Source organism: Ammospiza caudacuta, chromosome Z, assembly GCF_027887145.1.
Source record: "Ammospiza caudacuta isolate bAmmCau1 chromosome Z, bAmmCau1.pri, whole genome shotgun sequence".
Taxonomy (NCBI): Eukaryota; Metazoa; Chordata; class Aves; order Passeriformes; family Passerellidae; genus Ammospiza; species Ammospiza caudacuta.
The window spans coordinates 76140668-76166444 of record NC_080632.1 but is presented as its reverse complement, the minus strand read 5'-3'; the positions used below and the strand labels follow the sequence as shown (position 1 = coordinate 76166444).

General features: G+C 40.3%; 3 protein-coding genes across 8 annotated transcripts in view; 1 reads left to right on the top strand and 2 right to left on the bottom strand.

Annotated features, from left to right (window-relative positions):
- Positions 1 to 1791, bottom strand: part of LMBRD2 (LMBR1 domain containing 2) — a 32544-nt gene extending 30753 nt beyond the window's left edge. For both annotated transcript variants that reach the window (XR_009275940.1, XM_058823657.1), the window contains exon 1: positions 1639 to 1791. The gene's annotated coding sequence lies outside the window, so the exon portion shown is untranslated. The remainder of the gene's footprint in view (positions 1 to 1638) is intronic.
- Positions 1792 to 1889: 98 nt separating this feature from the next.
- On the top strand, positions 1890 to 13647 carry SKP2 (S-phase kinase associated protein 2). 3 transcript variants are annotated; one of them, XM_058823690.1, is made up of 10 exons: positions 1890 to 1958; positions 2729 to 2985; positions 4454 to 4565; positions 4849 to 4992; positions 5464 to 5598; positions 6846 to 6944; positions 8366 to 8493; positions 10091 to 10142; positions 10784 to 10891; positions 11993 to 13647. In XM_058823690.1, exons 1-10 carry the CDS (start codon positions 1951 to 1953, stop codon positions 12204 to 12206), a joined length of 1257 nt encoding a protein of 418 aa, XP_058679673.1. In that variant the 5' UTR covers positions 1890 to 1950; the 3' UTR covers positions 12207 to 13647. The 3 variants fall into 3 exon arrangements, with proteins under 3 accessions (XP_058679673.1, XP_058679672.1, XP_058679674.1); XM_058823689.1 differs by lacking the exon at positions 1890 to 1958 and having other exon boundaries at positions 2648 to 2985; XM_058823691.1 differs by lacking the exons at positions 1890 to 1958; positions 4454 to 4565; positions 4849 to 4992 and having other exon boundaries at positions 2732 to 2985.
- Positions 13648 to 14442: 795 nt separating this feature from the next.
- Positions 14443 to 25777, bottom strand: part of NADK2 (NAD kinase 2, mitochondrial) — a 32894-nt gene continuing 21559 nt past the window's right edge. For all 3 annotated transcript variants that reach the window (XM_058823304.1, XM_058823305.1, XM_058823306.1), the window contains exons 6-12: positions 24939 to 25075; positions 24047 to 24125; positions 21806 to 21949; positions 19646 to 19701; positions 19510 to 19563; positions 18927 to 19050; positions 14443 to 17186 (exon numbers count right to left, since the gene is read on the bottom strand). In XM_058823304.1, the coding sequence (XP_058679287.1) occupies positions 17048 to 17186; positions 18927 to 19050; positions 19510 to 19563; positions 19646 to 19701; positions 21806 to 21949; positions 24047 to 24125; positions 24939 to 25075 (733 nt within the window). In that variant the 3' untranslated portion in view covers positions 14443 to 17047. The remainder of the gene's footprint in view (positions 17187 to 18926; positions 19051 to 19509; positions 19564 to 19645; positions 19702 to 21805; positions 21950 to 24046; positions 24126 to 24938; positions 25076 to 25777) is intronic.

Sequence of the window (25777 nt, the reverse complement as noted above, 5' to 3'; positions counted from 1 at the left end):
CACTCGTCAGTCTATGTACTGACTGACACTTTATTAGTACCTGTCAGTAAAACTATTTTGTAATGAAGAAAAACTTTAAATTGGCTAAATATTTAATTGATACGGACCAATCGATATTTAATTCATAATAGTTCGATGTTTAGGGAAACAAGTTTTCTATCTTCTAATTAAAAAAAAAAAATGCTGTGCTGATACCACCCAAAATAGCAGTACTCTCTGATTTTGCAGGAGACTAGGTTCTACACAGTAGCACTAAATGCAAGACAAGTGCTTGACCAAGGAACACTAAGATTTTTGTGTTCAAATGCAAGCAAGCTTATTTGTTTTACATGGTGCTGCGTTGTCCTCTACCAAAGGATCACAGAATCTTTAAGGTTGCAAAATATCGCCAAGATCATCGAGTCCAATTTCTAATATATTAAATACCACAGAGGCTGAAGCTTTCAAACAGTTTAGGGAAGTATGCTGAAAATAACACATATAAGAAAATAACTCACTTATCAGAGGAACTGAAACAGAATCAAATACAAGCATTGTACAGTTGCATGCAGAATCTAAAAAAAGAACAGAAATCACTATCTGGGCTACCAGACTAATGCACGGACACAAAGCAGGTGTCAGCAAGGCGGTCACATGACTGCTGCCCCAACACTGCATTCAGATAAACACACTATTTGTTAATTTCCAGACTGTAAAAAACACTGGCATTTTCCACAAAACCATCTTTTGATTACCCATGCATTAATGAAGAAGAGTGACATGATTCGCAGCGAAAAGAGGGGCTGCAGAAAAGGTGAAATAAACTCAGATTTTTTTTAAACCAAAACTCCACCTCTTTTTCATCTGATTATCTGCTTAAATAATCTTTGAACAACTGTTCCGTGAATTAAGCTAAAACTGGAAACGTTTAAAAGATACTTTTTTAAAAATTACATGGATGTTAATTTGTGTCACCTCATTCTCTGTACGTGACCGAAAGCTGTGTACTCTTTGCTACGGGCTCCATTACCACCCTCAAGTTCACAGGCGCGTCTCTCCATCGTTATGCAGTAAACAAAAGACAGCATTTGAAGCAAGTGGTTGACTAATAGCGGGGCTGTAGGTGTGTTCAGACCTAGTTCTCCATCCCCACCAATTTCAAAACAAGCAGTTCGGGGAAAAAAAAAACGCAGGAAGAGCTGCATTGCTGAAAGTCCCGCGGGCTGTGAAACACAGTGTGAAAAGACTGCGGGGTTGGAATAAGCACGGTGAGGGTCAGGATCAGCCACAGACGGACAGCTTCAGGTGTTCCCAGAGGAAACCTTCCACGCTGGAATGTGCCAGCGCTCCCCGGCGCCAGGCCTGTGCGGCACAGCACCGAGCAGCTCCAGGGACACGGAGCCAGCACCGCCCCGCGCTACGTGCCCGGGGTCCCTGACGGGCGGGCAGTGCCCGGGATAAGAGCCTGGAAACGAACGCGCCCTCACCCAGCACTGCCCCGCGACCACCCTTCCCCCCGCGCCCTTGTCACCGGCGACGCGCCCGGGGGCTGCCGCTTCCCACCCGGCTCCCGTCTCCGCTCAGGAGAACGGCCCGGCCGTGACTCGGCACTGCGGCCCCGCTCCGCCCGGCCCTGCGTCCCGCCCGCCGCCGTCTCACCACGGCCGAGCCGCCGCTCAGCGTCGCGTCCCCCGCGGGGCTCCGCCGCCCGCCATCCCGGCCGGCACCGGGCTCAGAGCGTGGCGCAAGGAGCGGCAGCCGCTCCCGGCTCCTTCCGCGTCGCAGCCGCCGCCATTCGCCGCCCGCCGCCGCCGGCCCGGCACGGCCCCGCCTCCGGGCGGGCACAGGACTGCGAACTACAGCTCCCAGCAGCCTCTGCGCCCTTCCCACTGCACCTTCCGGCCGGCGCCGGGATGGCGCGGTGCTGAAAGGCGCGGGGCGTGCGGCGGCGCGCGTGGGCCTCCCAGCGCCATGTACAGGTACGGGAGCGCCGGGACGCGGGAACACCGGGGCACGGGGACCCGGGAATGCGCCGGGACACGGGCATACGAGTACAGCTGGTGGGCTGCGCGGGAGCCGCGTGGCGCCCGGTCTGCGTGTGAGCCCTCGCAGATCCCTTCGGGCGGCCCGGCTGCGCGGGGATGGCTGAGGCGCTGCGTGGTGGAGCCTCGGGAGCGGCTGTGGGACCCGGGGGAGCGGGAGGGAGCTCCTGGGCGTGGGAGCGGTGCCAGGATCGGAGGTGTGTGTGCGGCCCCGCGGGTGCTCCCGGGGGAGCGGGGCTTCTGTCCTTGAGGCTGGCTGGGATGCGGAGTCCCCGGGCCGCCTCTCTCCCGGCCTCGGGGAGAGCTTCCCCCGCCTGCCCGAGCATCCCGTCCCGCTGCCCGCGCTGCCGCCGCGTCGTGCGCGGGTCCTCCCCGGTGCTGTCGCGGCAGTGTCCGGGTTCGGTGGTGTTGGGAGGCCGCCGTGTCCCGCCGCCTCGATTGGCCCCGCTCCCCGGCCCCTCACCCGCCCCATCCGGGAGCGGGGCGCGCTCGATCCCTGGCGGGCTCTTCCCCAAAGCCTGCCAGAGCGAGCACACGCCTGCGCTGTGGCCGCTGTTTGTGCTTCCAGCGCCCGCAGATCCCGCACTTAGTCTCCCTGTGTATGGTTGTGGAGTGCGAGTGACTGAAATGCTTCAAGGATCCCCATCCTGTGTTTGGTGTCAGTCTGGTAGTACCCTCAGAGCCTCTGGGTTTTGCTGTGTCTGCAGAAAGCACCTCCAGGAGATCCCATCCTCTAGCACTAATGTTTCCACCAGCTTGGAATGGGACCCCGGCAAGACCTCGGAGCTTCTCTCGGGTATGGGAGTGTCGGCCCTTAAGAAAGACAGGCTGGGCAATGAAAACACACCACAGGACCTGCTGGTGTCGTCACCCTGTCTTCCTCCAAAAAGGCAGAAGGTGAAGGACAACGAAAAGGACTTTGTTATTGTGCGCCGGCCATGGCTGCTCCGGGAGGCAGAGTCAGGTACTGTCCCCCTGTCCCAGGTTCTGCTTGCCCTTTGGTAGAGATGGAGAGTGGGCATCACAAGTCCACCCTGCTTTAGTGTTTAGTTCTTTTGCTCTTACCCAGCAGAATGGCACTTTTAGATCTAGTGGCTTTCAGGCTTGGGGTGATAAATCCTCTTTTACATGTGCCTTTAAGCCGAGGTGGTGTGTCTGGCTCCAGAATTGTAATCTGTTAAAACCATGGTTCTCTGCTGCCTGACCCCATGAGCACCTGTATGTGTGTGTGTGCGTGCTGGGGGGTTGTCCTGCGTGTCCCTGTGCTTGTTTGCTCTTGTCTGTGGGACACAGGTGGCACTTTGAACCAGCAGGGCTGTGTAGTGAATCAGTGTTTTAAGGTCGCTCAAAGAATAGGCAGCAAAAGTAGGTTTAATGAAAAGGTTTGTTGGCAACATTCACTCTAGTTACCAGATGGTTAAAGCACACAGAGAAAAAATAAGCTAAAATCAATCAGTTTAAAACCAAAGTCAATCCAAAAACTACCGGTTTGGAGGCAGGAGGAGAAGGGTAGGTAAAGAGTGCAGGCTGAGGTGTGCCAGCAGTGTTCCAGCTCCTGATGGAAGCAAGCAACGTGAGGGACTGTGCCAGAGCTACAGGGAAAGCACATCAGAGGCTGGAAGCCTGCAGGGCTGGAAAGGGAGAGAGCAGAGCTCTTGGACTCTTGAAAGGGATATTGAAAAAGATACTGGGTTCCTTTCCCTGGTGTCAAAATGTGGTTTTAGTCTGGATGAGTATGGGGTGCAGAATAAATAAGCAGCTCTCTCCAGACATTATGCTGTCATACAGAAGGTGGAAGTGCCTTCAGACACTCCTGTTTTATATAAGATGCAGTGCTGGGTCAAAGGCAGCTGTTGCTGAGCTCCACCATCCAGAAATCTCCCATGTGAATCATGGGACACCTTCTGGGGCCCTGAGAGAAGCTGCGATTTGTACCACATTGTTTCACATAATTCTTGGCGTGGTGATAGCATGTGTGTTTTAGGAAGCAGTTTGTAGTACCTGATTTTTTTCTGTGTATCACACAGAAGCATAGCTTACCTTGAGCTCCCTTCTGGGACCCTTGTGTGCATAGGAAGAGTGGGCATTTTGGCTGAGGGGGAAAAAACCCAGAGAATCATACAAGCATTAGGTCACAAAGGCAGTAACTAAGATGCTCATGTTCCCCAAGTGAGTATGTGAGTAGTGTCCATGGCCTTACTGTGTATAGAGAGTGACTATTACAGGAACATTTGCATTTACCAGTTGTGCCTAGGCAAAGATGGTAAAAATGTCATCCTGTGAGATGAATAGTGGGGCTGATGCCTGATGTAGGCTGATGCCTACAGAGAAACTGTAAAGGGGCTTTTAACAACCAGACCCAGCAAGGCATCTGACCAGCAGGCAAAAATGAACCAGCTTTAACTAGAATGCGCTTTGCTCTTTCCCTAAAGGTATTTCTTTGGATGCACTTCCAGATGAATTGCTTCTGGCAATCTTTGCCTATTTGCCCCTAAAGGATTTACTGAAAGTTTCTATGATTTGCAAGAGATGGCATCGACTTTCGTAAGTGCTATTTCTCTTCATTCAGTACTAAGGAAAATCTTTGCTTCCATAGACCATTAAATGGTCTGGTTCTCATCTTATTTATACATATATAGTTCAATTTAGACCATATGTGGGTATGTATAACCAAAAGATGCCTCACATGTTTTAACATTATTGTAGTCTGTTAAATAGCTTTCCCTTCTCTGCCTGTTTTTGACACCAGAAACTTTCTGTGGTTCTACCCACAGCTTTGACCTGTTACCCATTTGAACTCACTAACAAGTAATATTCATTCCCCCAGATTTGATGAATCTCTCTGGCAGACTCTTGATTTGACTGGTGGGAATCTGCTGCCAGGAGTGCTTGGACAGTTGTTGCCTGCAGGTGTTACTGTGTTCCGCTGCCCAAGGTCTTGCATTGGGGATCCGTTGTTTAAAACAAGCAAGTAAGGCTTTTTCTGCATCTTCTGAACCCTGAAACTGTCTCAGATATTCAGTCTGTGTGGTTTTGGTTTTAAGGTAATAGCAGCGAGCAGCAGTGTTTGTGCTGTGTGTGGAGTGTGGACGAGCTGATCAGTGGTTAGGCATGTGTTGAAAAAGGAGGATCTGCACTCACGTGCCAGTTATTTAAAACCAAGTTGATGTGATTTTTTTTTTTCAATATCAAGCACCACCCTTGCAGTTTCTATCTTGTAGAGGCCTGAATTATCATCATCTGCAGCATTTTTATGTGGTACACTCAAAAAATCATTAAACTCCAGCAGGATAAATTTTCAGATGTTATGAGGAATCAGTAGAAAAATTTTCTGCAAATTGTGCATGCTTTTAGTGTATGGGGTATATTTGTGATGTGGGGAATTTATGGAGCATGTTTTAATGCACTTTTAGTAACCTTTCTCCTTCTCTTTTTTTGTTAGTCTTCTTAAAATTCAACACCTGGATTTGTCAAACTGCACAGTGTCTGCTGCAGATCTCCACAGTATTCTCTGTCTGTGTGAAAAGCTGCAGAACCTCAGCTTGGAGGGTCTAGTGCTTTCTGACAGCATCATCAAGTGAGTGACATGTTTGGGAATATTCAGTAAAGCCTTCTGTTTGGTGCCATTATTTTGTGCAGGCTAATGAAAGAATGCAGTGGGAAGTTGTTCATTGTGGGTGCATTTTGAAATGACTAGTTTAAGGTGGCCATTTAGTTTTGGGGTTTTTTTCCTCCCAATTCTCCAGAGTAGCAGGAGGTTGGAGAAACTGCTCACCTCTCTGTGTATGGATCCATATTCCCACAGCTGAGCTGTACAGCAGAGCTACTTTTATTTTTCCGTTTTTTTGCTCCCAAGAGAACTTTGTGTTTGGTGTGTAGGTTCTTTTCTATTCCAAGGGCTCTCAGTAGCTCTCCCACCAGGTACCCATTGTGCTTCTGCACTGTTGCTCACTTTTTTTATTGAACTTATGAAGTCTTTGAAGATTACAGATTCAGTCAAGCAGATGAAGTGTTTTTTGGTTAGCTGCAAAGACACTAATGGGTTTGTAGTCAACCTCCTGTTCCATCACACCACAGGATTGTGGAGGTGCCACCTATGGACAGATGTCAGAGGTGCCACCTAGGTCAGATGGCAGAGACCCTGGCTTTCTGATACTTTCCTCACTCCACAGAGGGGAGTAAATAAACCAGAATAAAAATAAACCAGTATAGTTTGGCTTTTTATACCATTAGTAGTAACAGTTAAAACTATCAGAAAATTGGGTACTAATCTGGCAGTAATTATGGAATTTTATCACCTTCTGAACAAATGTGCATACTGAATGTTCCAGGTTTTGCTAACCGGATATGTGCTCTAGTCTTGCAAAGAAATGCATTCAGGGGATGCTGTTTGGACGTGGGCTTTTTCCTGGAATAACCTCCATCTTGCAGAGGGGTGACATCAGAAATGGGATGGTTGCTTTGTCTTTTGTAGAGCTGTAGTAATCTCTGATAAGCTGTGATGTATGTTTATTGGCATACAACAGTAGAAGGTGAAAAGAAACCATTTCCTTGTAAACTTGGTTGTTTATAAATATGCAGACTTGTCAGCAGTGTCATACATAGACAAGTGTCCCTTTTAAGGTTGTGCTTTGATGCAGTAGTACAGAGTTTAGGCCCTTAGTGACGCAGGTTAGTCAGCTGATTAAATATGCAGTACTTCATATTTAATGAACAATTGCCTGTCCAGGAAATTAGGTCTTAAAAAAAGGCACATCATAGCAAAGCAAGCAATGTTACAACATTTAAATTTTATCATATTTTTCTTTTTTCTTCTCTCTACAGGAGCATTGCTAGAAATCCCAGTTTGATACGACTAAATCTCTGTGGGTGCTCAGGATTTTCTGCAGAAGCCTTGGAGCTGATGTTGAGCAGTTGTTCTATGTAAGACAAAACCAGGTTTTGCTATTCCTGAAACAAATTATTTTTTTTTCCTTGGGCATCCCAGTTATTCTTGTATTTTTTTTTTTTAATATGCCTGGTTTTGGTCCTAAATGCCTAACAGTTGATTATTGGCTGAATAATCAGGTAATTTCTTCCCATCAAGCTATTTTCTTCTTTAATAACAAAGATGTACTTTTGTAGTTTTTCATGGGTTTTCTGAATCATCCGCTTGGCTGGGTACACCCCATTTATGTTCCTTTGACATCATGTAAATTTGATTTTTTTTTTTTATGAAAATAACGTATGATTCTCACAAAGACCAAGTGTGTGTTTTGGAACTGCAAAGTTCCCTCTGCAGTCAGAGTACAGGATGAGTCGCCGAGAACACTGTGCCTTTCCATGGTAGAATAATCCTTCAGTAACCTTCTAGTTTATGAAGGGCTGTGTTCAGATTGACAGCTCCAGTGATTAAACCATCTGCTGACAGAACGTCACTGAACTGGGCCCCAGTGAATTTGGGATTTATATCCCAATCTTTCTGCTGACTTGCTGTGACCTGCAGGACAATGTACATAATCATTCCTTCTGCGAAAGGATGTTTTTTAATCAAATTGTGAGTTAGTGGACAGCCAGAGCCTTAATCTTTCTGTCGCTTGGTCTGATTACTCAGATCATGAGCTCTTTAGGGGATGGCAGTCGGTGCAGTGTGCAGTGAATACCAGATGGCAAATCTGATCCTAGGAATGCTAGTGGCAATTTAACTGTTTTTTCATTTTATGTAGAGTGCCAGCTAAATGCTCTAGTTGTGCATTCACTGTGTCTCTGTCCCTTGGTTACAGCTACAACACCTGCACACAGAACAATACTTTGTCCCAGCCCTATGGTGACAGGCTATAGGTAATCAAGCACGTAAAGAGAGTTGAGCTCACAGCATGACCAGTGTTTATATAAAACTATGAATTATTTTATGCTAATTAGGATTAATTGGTCATCTGACCAATGCTAATAATGAATGGTAGTTTTTCCTCTCAATGTGACCATCTGTTCATTTGTAACAGATTCAGGTCACAAACCCGATGAAAAGACAGTGTCTCCTTGTGGCAGTTCCTGGAGAGAGCCTTTACTTCCTAAGCCATTACTGAATCATTCCAGTTGAAAGTGGCTAAAATTAGCACTGTCCATGTGGATGAGGATGTTCTCTGGTTGTATCTTGAAAATCTCCAGAGACAGATTTGGCTGGGTAACCTGCTCCATTCATTAGTGCTTAATTATTGTCATACTAGAATTTCTAGGCATGAATACAGTAAGTTCGCAGTTGGTATGTTACAAGTATTTGCTTTAAAAGTATCAAGTGTAATAGAAAATAACAGAACTTGAACTGCATTCCAGCCATTCTTGTTAACAACTTTGTCTCTGTGTAGGCTGGAGGAGCTGAACCTGTCCTGGTGTGAATTCACAGCCACTCACGTCAAAGCAGCAGTCAATCATGTTACTTCAAAGATCACCCAGTTAAATTTAAGTGGATACAGAGAGAATCTACAAATAGCAGGTAAACAGCAGTGTGGCAAACAATCCCACTATGGGATGAAGCAGTAGGCTTTACGTTTTCTTCTGCTTGGCATTCACTCTTTGTATAGAAGAGTCATGTACTAACAGTAACTTTTGTGCTCTGTACAGTTTGAAATTCTTGCTGTCAGAGACTCTTACTACAGAGTTCTAGCTCCAGCATGAAGGGTGAGATGATTTTTCTTCCGAATTTAGGAACAGTCAAGTGAAAACTAATTTTTTTGTTCAGCTGAAAGCTTCTTCACTTTACTTGTGAAGTCCTGGAAGCAGGACTTTGTGTGCTATGAATTAGCTGCAGGAACAGTATCTGGAGGGTTTCTTAAGCCTTCTCATGTTGTGTCTGCTGGAAACATCTTCTAAAAGAGAACAGTCATAGTACGTGCTTGAGTTTCAGACTGACATCCAGATATGAGTTAATCTGGACGGCAATCTTAGCAATCAACATTTAACCACTTAACTTGCTACTAGCTCTAGAAAGAAAAGTTCTATTAAATTGGAGGGTGATAGAAAATGCAGGTAAGTCAAGATCTGGGGGAGGGTACATCAAAATGAAAAAGAGCATAGCTAAAGGGTGAAAGTCCTTTTCTAGTAAAGAGAATTTAAATTTTGCAATGAGTGAATATGACAGTGGGGTGTTGGATGACATACAGGAGGTGACCTCTCATTTCTATTTAAACATCACACAGACACCCTCATGCATTCTCTTTGTGGGAAAATAGGCAAATCTTATCTCAGCCCCAAACTCATAAACAAATATGCTACATAATCTTCTCCACATCAGGAATTTGAACCTTGATCCCTGTAATTGAACCATTAGAGACCATGTGCTGACCTCTTCCATTTGTCAGACACTTTCTCTGAGTGTCTTTACTCTGTTTCAGTGCAATGTATCAGGCATAAGACTTAGGACATAATCAAGGTATTGTTTTGTTTAGTTTCTGCACATGAATTCTGAAATATCAAAATTCTGTTGCACATTGTTGAGCACCTTGCAATGGCTTTTAGGTAATGCCTGAACTACAGCTGATCTGTGCGTCTTGCAGACAATGAAAGAAAGTCAAAAATTTAGTTTATATCAGAAAAAAACATAACTTTTTGTCATGAGAACTTTTTGTGGGTAAAAATGGTCATGTCTAAAGGATTTGGTGCTCTGAAAGGATATTTGATATGTGAAAAATTTTCATTATTTTTCCACTACATGTAAATATTTCAGGCAGCTCACCATTACTAGGTCTTCAGTAGATTTCACAAAAATATTATTTGAATTATTGCCTTCCTAATTTAATGGTTGATGCAACTGATTTCTAGGGATAATTTGCTGAACTAAATCTAGGTTTCTGAACTTCTTTTAACCCTCTTAACTAAATCAGGGGGTTAAAAGAAGTCCATGTAAGGTATCTTCATAGGCAGACTGTATGCTCTAACTCTTAAGCATGTATCTTTTATTTTAAAAATTGTGCTTCAGTTGTGGGGTTCCAGTAGGAAACACATAAATGAACATGTGTGGACATCAGCAGGCTGTGTAAAGCACATCCTCTTGCTACTGAAAGACGGACTGACTCTGTGTTATCTCTTTTCAGATGTGAAAACGCTGGTGGAGAGATGTCCTTTGCTTGTCCATTTAGATCTCAGGTAAGAAAACCTGTGCAGCCAGTCCTTAAATCCTTGTGGTTCAGGGGATTAGCACTGAGGCAAGGTTGTGTAGGTAGCACTGCACATCCAGAAAATACTATTCAAGCTAAACCTACGAAAGATTTGCTATCTGACATGACCTAATCTGGAGCAGGTAAGATGTCTTGTTACCCCAGCATAAATGTCAGGTACCTACAGGGTTTGTTAACTAACCAGAGGTGGTAATTGATAGGTAGAAAGGAAGGAAATATTTAGATGCCTACAGTTCATTAGCCTAGCATCCCTGAGAGGGTTTAAGTCATCTCTAATACTAATTTGGTACTTGGCCATATAACTGTAAAAAAAGGTATGTTTTGGTTTTTACTTAGTGACTTTCAGTATTTTGAAATCTCTGGAGAACTTGCCTATTCATGGCACAGGTTCTGCTGCAGAGTATCTGTATGAAGAGAAACTTCTGCTTCACCTGCCCCTTCGCATGCACAGCACATACATGAGAGATGGGTTGCTTCCACAGTCAGTGAAAACATACTTTGGTGATAGAAAAAGTAGATACTCAGTGAATTCCTCTGGCTGAATTTTTAAAATAGCAAATTTACTGCTGCTGTGTACTTAAGACTTTATTTAATGTGTTCTCTGTACAGTGACAGCATGATGTTAAAGCCTGAGTGCTTCCAGTATTTTAAACAACTTGTGTTCCTACAACACCTGTGCCTTAGCCGATGTTACCAGATATCACCTGCTGCCTTAGTGTAAGTAACCTCTAATTAGCTTTGATTTGCTGTTCATGCAGAGGGTGAATTAATTTAAATTTGCTTTATTTTATGTTTAGAATTGCAAATACTGTTTCAAAAAAGCTAATGGTACGAGGAATCACGTGTAAAACTAAGATAAAAGAACCCAACTGTTAGAACCTGTTATCCTCTGAGAATCCAGACTGGAATGAAGCTGAGATAATCTTTCAGTGGTGTCAGTCTGTACTCATGGACCTGGCTGCTCCATGCATGCCTTGTGTCTTGTGTTAGTGGCATTATACCAGTGGTACTCATTGCTGGCATGGGAGGTTGCAGTCCTGCCAGTGACCAGGACTGATGTCAGACTGAGTGTGGAGGAAGGTTTGGAATAGCTGGCAGAGTTGACAGTACCGGCTGGACTAGTAAGCTGTAAGTAAGTGTGTATTTGCTTTTGTGTGCATTTATATCAGTTATTGATTGTGATTCAAATATGGTTAAGAGTGACTTGCTCATGAGGTCCTTCTGCTTTTTATTAGTATAGAAGCTTTCAAGTCCAGTACTTTCAGGAAATATGTCAACACAACAAGAAAAAAGGTTGAGAGGAACAAGAAAATGAGGATCTGAAGAAACTTTGCTGTGGCAGCACATGCCTCAGCCTTTTGATTTTGTCCTGTACTTGCTTGTAAGATACACAGTTCAGATGATGACTGGGAAAATGTAAAGCAATCAAGAAGCTGGGTCTGGCTACTCACCAAAATATTGCTCCAAACTGGGGACTTATTGATGGTACTCAGGGGCTTGTTTCCCCTGAGCCACATCCTGGAACTTCATCTGTGCAATTTACTTCACTTGTTCTAGATTTTTAAGTCCAAGGATATGAAAATGGAAGAATCAGTTTGTTTTCAGTTTGTGAGAGAGACTAGCAAAAAAGTAATTTATTCAGCCAGTTTGCTGAAGTATCAGTGTTGAGTACTAGTTTCAATAAAAAATGTGCTTAAGTAGTTTACCCTCTTCTAAAAAATTAGTAAAAATGGTGTTATGTAGCTTGGGTACAGGCTGAAAAACCCCAAAAAATGTTTTCAGTTTCATGGTTAATTTGCTATCTCTCTCTCTTTCTAGAGAGCTTGGTGAAATTCGAACACTGAAGACTCTTCAGGTATTTGGAATAGTCACTGATAGCTCGCTGCAGCTCCTCGAGGAAGCACTACCTGACATGAAGATCAATGGTTCACACTTTACCAGTATTGCAAGGCCAACTGTTGGCAATAAAAAGAGCCATGAGATTTGGGGCATCAAATGCAGATTGACACTGAGAAATCCTAGTTTCTTGTGATCATGTACAATGCAGTTGATGCCATGGACACTGTGCGTTGAAGCTCCTTAGGAAAAAAAAAGTGCTGGAGCACCTTTTATCATAGTACTGTTACTGTCTAACTTGGTTTTACACCCTAATGTTTCATAATATTTTATATCAGTTTTTTGTACTTAAAGCCTTTAGAAATTGTGGATCTGTGAGCAATTACAGAATATTTCTTTCAGCCTTTCTTTTTTACAGGGGATCTTTGAAAAAAAAAAATGAAACAAATCACTGTCAAGTGATTTGATAAGTACAAATCAATTACTTACATTGATAAGTAATGTCAGCCTCTAGCAACTGTCTGCAGCTTCTGGAACAGCTTGCAGAGGTGCTAGAAATCTTTGTAGAGTTTATTAAGGAGTTTGCAGAATTCAAAATGAATACTTCTATGTATTAAATCTGTTCAGCTATGTTGACTGAAGAAAAGATACTGCAGGATGAATGAATCAAGCTTGAAAACAGTAAATTGGGGATATCTACACAGAAGCAGCTAAGAGCTCAATACCTTACAAGTTAAGCAGCATAAAGGAGCTATAGTGAAGTTTTTATTTAGGAGGCCACAAATGAAACTTTTGTCGTTAGTATCCTTCATTTGTTGCCAAATACAGTCTGAGTAGCCTGTTCAGAATTAGCATCTGTAAAAATAGATGCTGGTTGTCCATTATTTCATGTTGTGGTCCTGGGTTTTCTGATTACATATTAGTAGCTTTGTGCGCCTGATCGTAGATAAAACTTTCTCTAAGATCTTTTCTAAGTGCAACTGTTACATTGGTAGAAGTTTAGCAGGAGGAGGGCTCAAGGAGTTCTAGATATGACCAAAAACCAGAACCTGGGACTACAGTGTAAGAATGCTAAAAGGGAGAGATGCTTTGGTGCTATCAAGAGACATACATTTCTTTTTTATATTAGTTTGTTTGTAGTAGCACTTTGCTTCTTGTATTTGTATCACTAACCACTATTATCTAGTGTTGATTTTTATTTTAAAGTCATAGGAGAAGCTGAGTAACTGTCCAAAAAGGAAAAAAAAAAAAACAAAAGATAGGGACAGGTAATGATTTTAAATAAACCGTTCATTTGCATCTGTTATCAGGGTCCTTCCTCATGCATAAGCCTAGAATGTTCCAGCAAGTGTTTTAGCAAAACTTGGACCCTCTCTAGGACATAAACATGCTGCTGTTTTTCCCATGAATGCAGTAAGCAAGCAGCTGAATTTATTCATGGATGTTTTTAAGAGTAGCCAACATATTACTTTAGGTGTTTACATAGATACAGCTTCTTGAGAGAAAGCATTCAGAAATGAATACCTGGTAGTGCAGAACAGATTGCTTACTATGGAAAGATTGTATGAGTACTAGAATTCGATATTTAACTTGACCTTCTAGAATATAGTAAATAAAGCATTATCTTTTTAACCTAAGGTGGTTTTTTGTTTTTATTAAATTTAACAGTGTAAATATAAATAACAGGTGTTAATAATGGGTTTGTATCCCCTGTGAAGGAGTAAATGGGCAACACATCTTGTGGAAGTTGGAGGATACAGAATATTCTACTGCCTCAGTTTGCTGCCTTAGAATTATACCTTAAATTACTTCAAGAAGAAAAAGTAAATCCTTGCAGCACAGCTTTACTGAAAATTCTTCTTCTTATGCACAATGTAATTCCATGAAACTTCTCTTGCATTTAATAAATATCTAAGAAATTGCTTTATTTTACAGAATGACTGATAGATGGGAGAGTGCTTTCCCTGGTTTGCCACCAACTTTGTGTCATGGGTCAAAAAGAAATTTCTCCAAGCAGTGGTGGTTTGAAGGACAGGGTGTTATGAAAACTACTTTCAGGATTTATTAGACTATGCTTTAAAACCCTGTGCAGATTTGGAACAGTAGTAGGCCTTTGACTAGGAGGAAAAATTTTACATACCAGATTCAGTGTTGGAAGGGGATCAGCATCACTGTTGCATATCTATTTAATAGTTATGATGACAGCTTTAGTAGACATGAAAGCCCTTTGGACAAGGTGCTCAACTGAACCTTTCCTAAGGGAAATAATAAGTAGCTCTAAACACTACATAACAAAACCTACCTGCTACATTGATTTGTCTGTACTACATGTAAATGCATGAAGGCTCACAAACCATTAAAACAACCTGAAACAGTAAGTGAGAAGAAACTGAGCACATGGAAACACTTTTGAACGTTGAAATCAGGCACAGGATAGCTTAATTTATCAATTAAGATTTTAATTTTTATTACATAATGTATAAACACCACTTGGAGAAAAAAACCAAAGAATAACAGGTCTAGTTTAGCAGAACACAGTGTAGACTAGCATTAAATGAAAATACCATGGACTTGACTCAGCAGGTAGAGGAGGTGCAAAAACTGCCAGTCCACGCAGATTAAATCAATGTTAAACCAAGAACTCAGTCCTGTCCTGCAATAGTGTCTACCAACTAAGTTGTCTGTACTGCAATCCTTTGTCAAAAATAATCCTTAAAAAGGGTCCTACAGTTGTTTAAAAAAAATAAAAAGGTAGCTGCTTACTATTAAAAATAGATTTCTGAATCACCATGTCAATTTTAAGCATTCACCAGTAAATGCTTCAACAGAACTGTAATTTAATACAGACAAAACCAGTAGAGGCCACTCATGAGCAGGTCAGGCTTCCATTTTGCTAAATTAGGAATTTGAAAATTTACTAAATCCTAATCTAGATCATACTTTGGGGCTGTAGGGCCTGAGAAGATTACCTTTTAGTTTTGATGTTGATAATAAGGAATGACAGGCATGTTTAAGAGGTATGCCTACTGATCTGACTAACCAGTCTCCATTAAAACTTAACAGCACACAAATGTGTAAATAAGCAGTTGTTGGGATTTCTGCCATAGATTTGCTGTGCACATGTTCAATACCTAAATCTAGTGTGAGAGTGGTAAGAGTCCTAGGAAGGAATAAATCAGTGTTAATGGCATTGGTGGAGGATTTTTGAGGATTTTTTTAATCCTAACAGCATATTGACTAGTGTACATAACAGAGGCACATAATAAACAATCCCTAACTGGTTACAGATGGATTGAGAATAACTGGAACATCCTAGTCTGTGTGCACACAACTTTTAGAAAGATTAGTCTTTTGTGTCTTTACTTTTAGACAAGCTATGCACATTATTTTAGACAGAGCTTTATTCTGATAGTTCCTGAACTTACCAACTTATGAAAGCTTATTTGGCTACTTTGCTTTTCCCCTCTGGGTCTACAATCACGACAACCAGAGTGTAAATAACTCTGCAGTGATAGCTTATTCAGATATCTCCATCAATTTCACATTTTCCTATAACTGAATGGTCTGGTCAAATCAATATCCTCTAAATTATGTTTTAAGTTCTATTCACTCTAAGTCTAGAAGCAAAAAACCCTTTGTCCATTTCCTCCACCAATAAAGAGCAGTTTACATTTTGCAACTGGCAATAAATACACTGATTGATTGGCCACATTGGAGAACATTTCCATTAGACCTGAGAACATCTGTTACAGAAGTCTCTTCATTCAAAAGTCATTTTAAGAAAACTCACTCTTGGAAACAAATCTGTAGAAGACAAAACATACTATTTTCAAGTCATGTAGCAGAAGAGCTCCTGCTGTAGGAATATTTGTTTTCTCAAATTCTGCCTTACCTATGCAGTTATAAGGCAGTCACAGTTCACAGTATCTCTAAAAGATTTAAAAGGTCACTTGCTCTTCTTTAATCAGAGCTTTTTTTTTCTATTATCTACTTGATTACCTAACATGAGAGAGACATGTGAAATTAATTTGTTGTCATTTACATATCACTAGAATTCAGCATAAGATTGGAAATGTAAATTTTCTGGAGAAGGTAAAAACATGCTGGGAAAACTGGAAGACATAGGTATTAGCTTGTGCTCCACTCCTAATACCCAGCATGTCTCATTCTTCTTTAAATATAAGAAATTCAAAATCTAAAATTCCAAACATTCAACTTAATAAGGCCAAATATAAGTCTTACGATAGCCACTTACATACACTAGTGTTCTGATAATCTGCTTGCCAGTTAATCCATTCAGTGAAGAAATATATCCTACTACAACATGATTTCTATAATTTGTAAATTCTTCATGAAGGGCTCAAGAAAACCTTTGGGTTTCAAGTCCCTATCTAGCCAAACAGAAAAACTAAAAGCTACCTCAGTCAAGATGCACTAAACCAGACTTATACCCTTGACGTAAGTCTACAATGTAGAAAAAATACTGGAAGAACAAAAAAAAAAAAAATTGCCACAAGTTGTATGAAACTACAAAGTTGTACAATTTTTGAAAAGCATACAAAAGATTTGTATTTTCATTTCTTTTACCTCAACACCATGGTTTACCAAAATCTATATATCCTTGCATCAAATTGCTAGTTTGACAGTCAACTTTTCTACAAAAGTGTATGAAGTATTTAGTTTTATCAGTCCCAGACTGTTACTATAAAACTGTACATCTGAATATTTAATGCTACTGACTTAATACTTGAACCCATTTACCTGTGTTTATGAAGCTTTCATGTTTGCCATACAAGTTAAAATGTCAATTTTCACTGAAGTTAGAGGTAACACTTCGGACATTTACACTAGATGCAAAAAAAGCTTAAATATCAGGCTAATGATTCCCCAACCCAAAGGAATGAAAAGCATTTCAAGCTTCCTCCAAATGCTCTTGCATCCGAAAAGGCCAACTTCCAATATAATGCAGCATTGTGATATCCCCATGGTTTCCCTCTATGGATCCATAAATGTTTCAGCAAAAGACATCAGGGTCCTTCATTCTTCCAGCAGAACAGTGCACAGTGAATCTTCTGTGTCAATCAATATTGAAGCTATTGCCCCATCATTGAACTCAAAAGATGTTCCTCCATCTACAACCATACAAGCATCCCAACAACGGGAACGGACACAGACTCTGCAAAAACCCAGCAAGTAAGTTATCACAAAACAGCTAAAAAAATTAAGTATTTCACACAAGCAGTTAACAATAAAACTGGGACATTCTTTTGCTTGAGTCAATAAATGCTTAACCTCCACTTAGCATGGCACTAAGCACTAGAACCTCCCAAGTTATCAGTGCTTTATATGGGTATGAGTCCAGAGAGGACTGAAGGACTTAGTCAATGCTCCCACAGTCTGAGCACAGCCTATAATATAACACTTGGTGCTGAAGCTGAAGCTTAGCTGTAATTTTCAAAGAAAGCTATTGATGATCCCATTTACTTGAACTTCACAGAAAACATCACAATTAATTTAAGATTCTAATATGTGGTCTTCATGTTATGTGAAATATGTATTTTCAAGTAGCAATGCTTAAGGTTCAAGTAATTTGGACATTAATGTAATCTTTTGTTACAATAATCATTCAGAGAGAAGAAAAGTAATTACAAACACAAAGCTGAAGGTCAGGATGCTTGCCAGGCAACTTCAAGAACTGCAGCATATTATTGTCAAGACATTATTATTATTAGAGTCTGACATATTATAATTAATAAGTTTAAATCTAACCTTACAAAATTTAAGGCATCTCTTTTAGAGCTGGACAAGACAGAAAAAAGAATTTGGCTCAGAGCTCCTTTAGACATTTGTTTTGATATAAAAGGTTGAACTGACAGTTAATTACAATTAAAATACTGTATTGCTTTCAATAGTTTATATGTTATTGTTTGTATGTTCAGTAATTCTGGTAATATAACTAATGGCTGTATGTGTTTATATTTAATTGTGGCAAGCTCCACATGTCATAAAATCATTTAGATTGGGAAAGACAAGTAAGATCATTGAGCTCAACCATTAAACAAGCACTACCAAGCCCACCACTATGTCCCTAAGTGCCATGCCTACATGTCTCTCAAATACCTTTGGGGATGATAACTCCACCACTTCCACAGGCAGCCTGTTCCACTGCTTTATAAACCCTTCCATTATGATAATTTTCCTAATATTCAATCTAAACCTCCACTGGCACAAATGCCCTAAGTTAAAATGATGAATTAGAAAATAATTCAGTTTGGAAATGCATTTAGTCCCACCTTCCGCTCAAAGCAGGCCTTACTTTAAAGATGGGTTAGGTTGCTTAATGCCTTGCCCAGGGAAATTTTGAGTATCTCCAAGAACAGTCACAAGACAATCTATAGAGAAAACTTTCTTATAAAATTTTTACTATAAAATCATGGCTGTTGCATTATACTCTGCTCTGAAAAGAGTTTAACTCAAGCCTCCTCTGTAACCAGACTTTGGTAGCTGAAGAGAGCAACTGGATCCCCCCCCTTAGTCTTGTCTCCTCCAGGCTAAAGGAAAGCACTGTTTGAGTCTTTCCCTTATAAACCACTTGTTCCAGCCCCGTAATCCTCCCAGTGGCCCTTTCCTGAATTCACTTCTCTCTGTCACTGTGTCTTATACTAAGGGAAATGGCACATAACCAAAACTGGGCACAGTGAGATTCTTTTATTCTGTAAGATTGTGCAGGGATCAAACATTAAAAAGCCATAACACAACTAGGAAACATTTTCATCCTGCTGTTACAAGAACAATACTCAAGTAATTCAAAGCACAAACTGGATGTTGAAACACTTAAAGGGAAAGTCCTAGATTGCTCAGACTTTAACAGATACATTGAACTAAGTAACTCTTTGCTATTGCAGCCAACACTTACTTTGAAGAGAAGCCACGCTGACGGCTACTTGAGAAAACTCTGTTTACAATAGGCTCTCGAACACTGAAAAACATCTTTGGTTCCTCTGGACTGTAGAGCAGACAGTCATTGTAATCATTTGTTACTGTAAGCAGAGGAGTCAGCCATTAGTTTTTCCAGAGAAAATTATTTACTCTCAGAAACACACATTCCTCCAGGGAAGAGTGGCTTCTCTATCAAGAGGGACCATCAAGTCTTGACAGGTGTTTAATAGTCTTTACATGCAAAAAATTACTTTTAGGGAAAATTCCTTTCAGTTCTGCTGCAAGATGAACACTCAATAGCTCTCTCCTGATGATTAAATATTAACCGTTTCAAATTTTAGGAGAACTGAAATTCTCCTGAAGTAGATAATTTAGACAGAAGTCTATGTAAGTGCTTTCATTTCAAGTAAGACATTGTTTGCCAACTGTGCCTAATTAATGTCTGTAAGAAAGACTACTACTGCAAGAGTGCTAAAACACTGAAAAATGAGTAGTTCAGAATACAAACAAAATGAACTGGTCAAAGATACTTTTAAAAAAATCTGGCCTTTTTCACTAACCTTTCTGTACCAGTTCCGTGTTCAATGGCATATTCAGACTTCCATGCTTTTTCGCTGTTGAGCCGAGAGAAAGAGCCCCAGTTAGACAGATTTATCTATACAGACCTTGGCTAGTAATGCCACATTGCTCACTCACCCATCTTAAGGATCTCTTCAACAGCTTGATGTGCAACCTTGTTAATATTATACGACCTAGACAGAGAAGAAGTCTTGTTTGCTAAGCAGTACAACTAAGGAAAAAACTGAGAAAAAACAAAAAACCTTTCACACTGATGAAAAACTAAAATCAACATTCGGGGAGGAAAAAGAATGCTGTTAAGTGTGAGCTGATAACAGTAATTTTAAAAAAATAGGTCTTAAATCAACTCTTGCTTTGGCATCTACCTGTGGCCTTGTAAACCTTAAAAATCCATTAAGTGAAGTCTTCAGAAAAGAAGAGCATGGGAAGTAGTCTGCTTGTCAATAATCCCCCAATAACTGCTGCATTAAGTCTGCATTAAAAAACAGAAGCTCTAGAGATTGTGTTCTTACCCTGTCTATCCAACCCTTGCTAATTGATTTATTCTCTTAGTTCTCATTTATGAACCCAACACTTCTCCACAAATATTTTACCTCTTTATTTATACCCTAAGATGTGGTCTTGAATCTCACAAGAACTGGTGTACATAGAAAATAAACAGTCAGATCAGACACTTCTGCATTTGACACGTTTGGATGAACGAGTTAACATAGCCTCAGTTTGAACTAAGGCAAAACTCCTAAGAAAGTCTCCCTCCTCTGCTCAGACTCAAAAGGGAGTAGGTGCTAACCACAGACACTGTGCAGCAGTACCATGAAGATCTCACATGGCCAGGTCTCAACACAGCTTAAAATCCTCAGTCCAGCACTTCTGTCATGGCAGTAAAACACCTCAGACTGCAGTACAGATCCACTCCACCCCTATCTGACCCCAGAGCTGCTGAGGGTGTGCCCAAGGCTCCCTCTCTTACACTTACTGCCTACCTGCAAGCCTGAGCAGATGCTACCAAGATATCCTTTTACACAAGTTTTGGCAGCTACAGAAAACACCTAGACATTTAAATGTCTCTCAGTCCCAGGAAGTCTGAAATTGCAGGAAAGCCCTTAAACAACAGGCTAAGGGGGTCACTCCACTGAGGCCTGGCCTCACTTTAGAGAAGTCCAGCAGCACATACAGATTACAGCAATGGAGAGGAGCAATCCTGGAGCTTGGTGCCTGGTTCTGGGTTTGCTCAGCACAGTGTATAAGCAAAAGAAATGTGTAAGAACAGCATTGAATTAAGACTGTACTTTCCCAAGGTACTGAACACTAGGAAAGTTTCCCTAGCAGTCTGCCAATTTCATCCTTGGCAGGCTCCAGAACTAAGCTATGCTGCCTGAATACAAAATTCTGAATTACAATGAAGAGTAAAACCTAGTAACCATGGTTACAGCATGAATACTTATTTTTGAATTTCATTAAAAGCTTCTGTTTTAGGTCATCTTAGCCTACTCCACAAATCCAGTGACTATTGTACAACTCTAAGTTATGAGCACAAACACATCTCTCACATCTCAAAACTAAATTGATTAGACTTACATGAAGTACTGCAGCATGTTTAAACTGAAGTTTAAAACATGTTTAAACTGAAGTTTAAATATTTTATCCCCCTGATTAAGCTAGCACAGTTCTGTGTAGATATGGCCATCTTTTTTTAAGGGGAGTATTTTGGCAAAGAGATTGTCCCCTGTCAAATAAATATGAAAGAAACAGGAGGCTTGTTTCTTTCTCTTTCAAAGGAGAATGGACAGTAGATGAGCCAGAGCACATTTAACACTGCATTTAATACATGTTTTCCCATTCTTCTTAGAGCTTAGATTTTTATAAGTTTACTGAGCTACATCATCTAAGCATTTTGGGCAACAAGAATAGTTCATCGATCACCTCAGTATGCTCTCTGCTAGTCACAGCAAAAATCTCTTTCCCTCACCACTCCCAACCACTCATCCTCACATGTGGCATGCCACATTTTTCACTGAAATTACATCTAAGGCAAGCTTCTGTCTCAGTGCCACAGCTCCTCACCCTTTCTAGGCTTCCCTCTGCACCCACAAGTAATGAGTGCCCTACTCATCTCATACATGTGGAACAGCTCTGAGCCATACTGACAGTGACAATATCAGACTGACTTACCCACAGCCCAACAGAGTCTCAGTAAGGAGAAAATGCATAGGCAAAATAGGTTCATCTGGCTTATCTGAAATGGTATTTTCTGTCAAAGCAGCAACATGTACTCACCATGCTTTTGATCCTGTTCCAGTACACACATTAAGCCCTGAACTCTTCTGTTTCTCCCAAGGACCATCATCAACTGATATTTCATAATAGGAGGCCCTATGAAGCGAGAATTTAAAACTGGGTTTGCAGGACTTAAAGTTCTCCCTGAATAAGACAGAACACACAGCCTTATCAGGCACATTACAATTTAGAGGGGCTACTTTCAAATCTGGATCACAATTTCACAGACTTTGTACAGTGTTTCCCATTTGACAGCAACTTCTGATTCACTATTTTACAGTAGTTTTTATAATTGGCTAAAATGATTTCTAGCATGAACTTTCAGGCACTTTTTCTGCAGTCACTTTTCCGTTAATTTATGCACAAAACCACCTCTGTGGTTCATCTGCAGGGCTTGCTGGACTTACAAATAAAACTGTAAATAATTACCTTCCTTGTGTACCTGTTGCACAAAACCTGTGTTTATGCTGTGATTGGGTCTCATTAATTATCACTAAACATTTCAACATCAGTAAGCAATAGCATGATTGAACCGAATTCCTAATCACTTCAGTAATTGAAAATCCAGTGATTCTTCAATAATAAGTTTACACAAACAGGCTTACACTTCTCTCCAGGGCAAATTATTCCTAAAACTCAAAAGTACTATGTCTTGATGTACAATCATCTTCTTCATGTTATGGTTCATCTGTCAGGGGGTTTCTAGTGTTAGGCCTAGAGACCAAAGTTTCTCTCTACAAGCTTCAGAATATCCAAGAGTGTATTTATGAACTTAACTTGTTGATATTCACAGCTGTCTTCAAAATGTGATACAGGTTTCAGATTAATAGATATACTCTCAGAAATACCACATTTGCTGTTTCATGCATGACTGAGTTTCACCTTTCTTAGTAAACAGATCTTACTGGGCTATTATTTCAGTCTAGGAATACAGCTCTTGGCTGCTTGGTGCCAAACAGTTTATACTCTCAGTAACTAAGGGCATGTTTTGTAATCACTCTTGAAAAGATAGGGAGATTAGAGAACTGAAAGTAAATTAAGAATACAGGTGCACCACTTGATTCAATTAAATGTAATTTTTACAAGCTGGGTATGACAGGTTTTCTTGGGGTTTTTTTCTTCAATTTACTTGTTTTCATCACTAACATGCAAAATAAGACCCGACAAGAAGCTCCTAAAGTTATTCTTTCTAAATAAATAGCAGACCTGTGTATTTGAAACTAATAGAAGATTCGTCTTTACAACATTTAGGTCTTCAAGTGTAAGGTCCCAGTAACACACTTATTTCTAGAGGTTTGTTTCTAGAGTATTGTTTTCCTCAGTGGTTCTCAAATACCAAGAGAACAATGTACTTGTGACACTTATAGCACTGGAAAACAGCTTTGTGTTCCTGTATCACTGCACATTAAAGAAAGTTAGAATCTTGATAAAATTAGATTTGATTTAGTAGAAAGCAGGATTTTAATCTCTTTGAGGTTAATTCCTTCTGCCAGTCTGAGGCTGAAGCCCACACAAAAAAATAAAGCTCACAGAACACTTATACTGTTTGCAGCATCAATCAGTGTCCCAAGCACTGTACAAACACAAGCTGTTAAACTCTGAAGTGGCTTTCCTCTTGTTGTTTTTTTTGGTTTTTTTTTTTTTTTTTTAAGATAAACAGTAAATCTCCTTTTACTGCAGCCCTGGTCATATTCCCAGTGTCTTTCTTACTGTTTGGCTGCCAAAAATGCATTGATCTTCAGGACAGAAAGGACAGTCAAATGTATCCTGGACAAGGCAGTACCATGATTTGATACAAACACAGTTCTTAAACTGTTATTGTATTCCATCAATAACAAGGTTTCTGCCAAAAGCAGGCTGGTACCTTTGCATCTAATGACAGAAAGGCAGAAAAAGGAGTCATGATAAAACCTATCTCTGCTTGGTCATGCTAAAAGCTTATGAAAAGATATTTAAGATGTAGAGGAGATGAGGCAGTTCAAGGACTGATATTTAAGTCATCAATAAAAGGGAAAGAAAAAAGTCAGGAAAAATGAAAGAATAACCAGAGAGGAAGCAGAAAACCAGAAATCAACATTGAAAATACACTTTGTAATCAGCAATAATACAATCAGTGTTAAATATTTACAGAATAGAAGTGCAATTTGACAATAAAATCTCATCACTGATTGTCCATTGCAATGTGATAAAAAGAAATTAAGTCAATTGTGCCTTGCTGTAACAACAAACAATTATACACACCTGGATGAAAGAGATTCCCCAATGAAGACTTCATTGAGTGCTCTCACTGGTAAAAGATGTGGGCCAGAAATATCAGATCCTGCAGATATTAAATATAAGAGTTTTGAATCATGGATATAAAACACAAGTTTTCAAAAACCATTCACAATTCACTGGAAGACAAATTCTGCTGCCTGGATTTGTTTTCTAGACCTCATGCTCCATTTTTTTCAAGGACTCATTTTTTCACTGATTCGCTCTGTGGCCAGTCACTGTCCTTTACTGGAGACAATAAATATTTAAACCAAGGTCGGCAATGACACTGAAGTTCGGACACTTTTCCTTGAAAAGTCACAGGCAACTAGGCAGAATGAAGTTTTCTGTCAGTCACACTTCCAGCCAAGTTAAATTACTGGCAATGACTTAACAGACATTTCTGATGAAGTTAAGAGAATTATACTTCATACCACAAGGTAATTAAAGGGGATTAACAAGTTGTTCATGTTGACAAGGACTAAGTGAGCAAATGAAGTACTGGACACAGGTTAGGCACTGAACCATGCATCTTTCAACCCACCATAAAGAAAAGAGATGAAGGTATTTAAGAATTATCTACAGACAGACTCTCACATCTAATATCTTATTTGCTGGTCCAAGACCAGCTTTTACAACTCTCAATTAACCTAACTTAAAAGTTAGTTATAGGACCTAGACAGAGGTCCTATATGAGGTATGTGTACACAAACATACACATGTGCTCAAGTATTTACAGTAACTCTAAGAGACAGCATTTTAAAAAAGATCAAGAATTTTGACAGCAGGTATTTCAAATACTAAAACTTTCACAAGTCTTTATTTTCTATTCCAAGTTACCATAGCAAAATGATTATATTCTTGTCAGATGTTAACCTACCTTGATCCTGGAATCTTTCATTTATGTGAGCCCTGCTGTGTTGCTCTTGGCTTAGCTGCTGTTCATGTAAATCCACTGGGGCTGGGTTAATCCCAGTTCCTTCAAGATACAGTCGGATTCTTTGCCGCCACTGCCACCTACAAGAGGAAAAAGATGTCAGTAAGAAATATTCATTACAAAATTAGACAGGATCTGAGAGTCTCCTCTCTCAAAGCAGAACATCTTACAAGAAGGAGCTAAATATATTCAAAGTCATATTTCAAGTTTTACAGGTTCTACTATAACTTCTAAATTTAAAAAGTTAATAATATGCAATTGTAAATTCTTTACATTTACCAATTTGGTACCTAATGTTTTTTGCATGTGTAAAATAAGAGGCCACTGGCCAAAAGTAGCCTACAAAAACTGTATGTAACAAACTCTCCTCTTGAGTTATGTGATTCTAATATGTGAATGAATGCTGATACAATATTTTTAAGAATAAAGAGCTCTCAAGAATTTACACAGAAATACATGCTGTATTTTTGACATCTTTTGTTTGTATTTGACATGTCCAGAAAAGCAGCTCTATGCATCCCTTTATGTATAAGGCCCCAAGTATCCTCTCATTTTAACAATCCCTCCTACCCTAGGAATTCAGGGTGCTTAAAAGAAATTCATTTGAAGCAAGAGAAGGATATAAAAGCCATGTTACAACATTTTGATTTTTTATTCTTCCCTAGAGAAATAAATTCCTTTTCCTCTTACAACCTAAGATATTTCATAAAACAAAGTAGCAATAGTTTTGACTAAGAAAGCAAATCACAAGAGAGTTCTATCAGCAAATCTTCTCCCTGCTC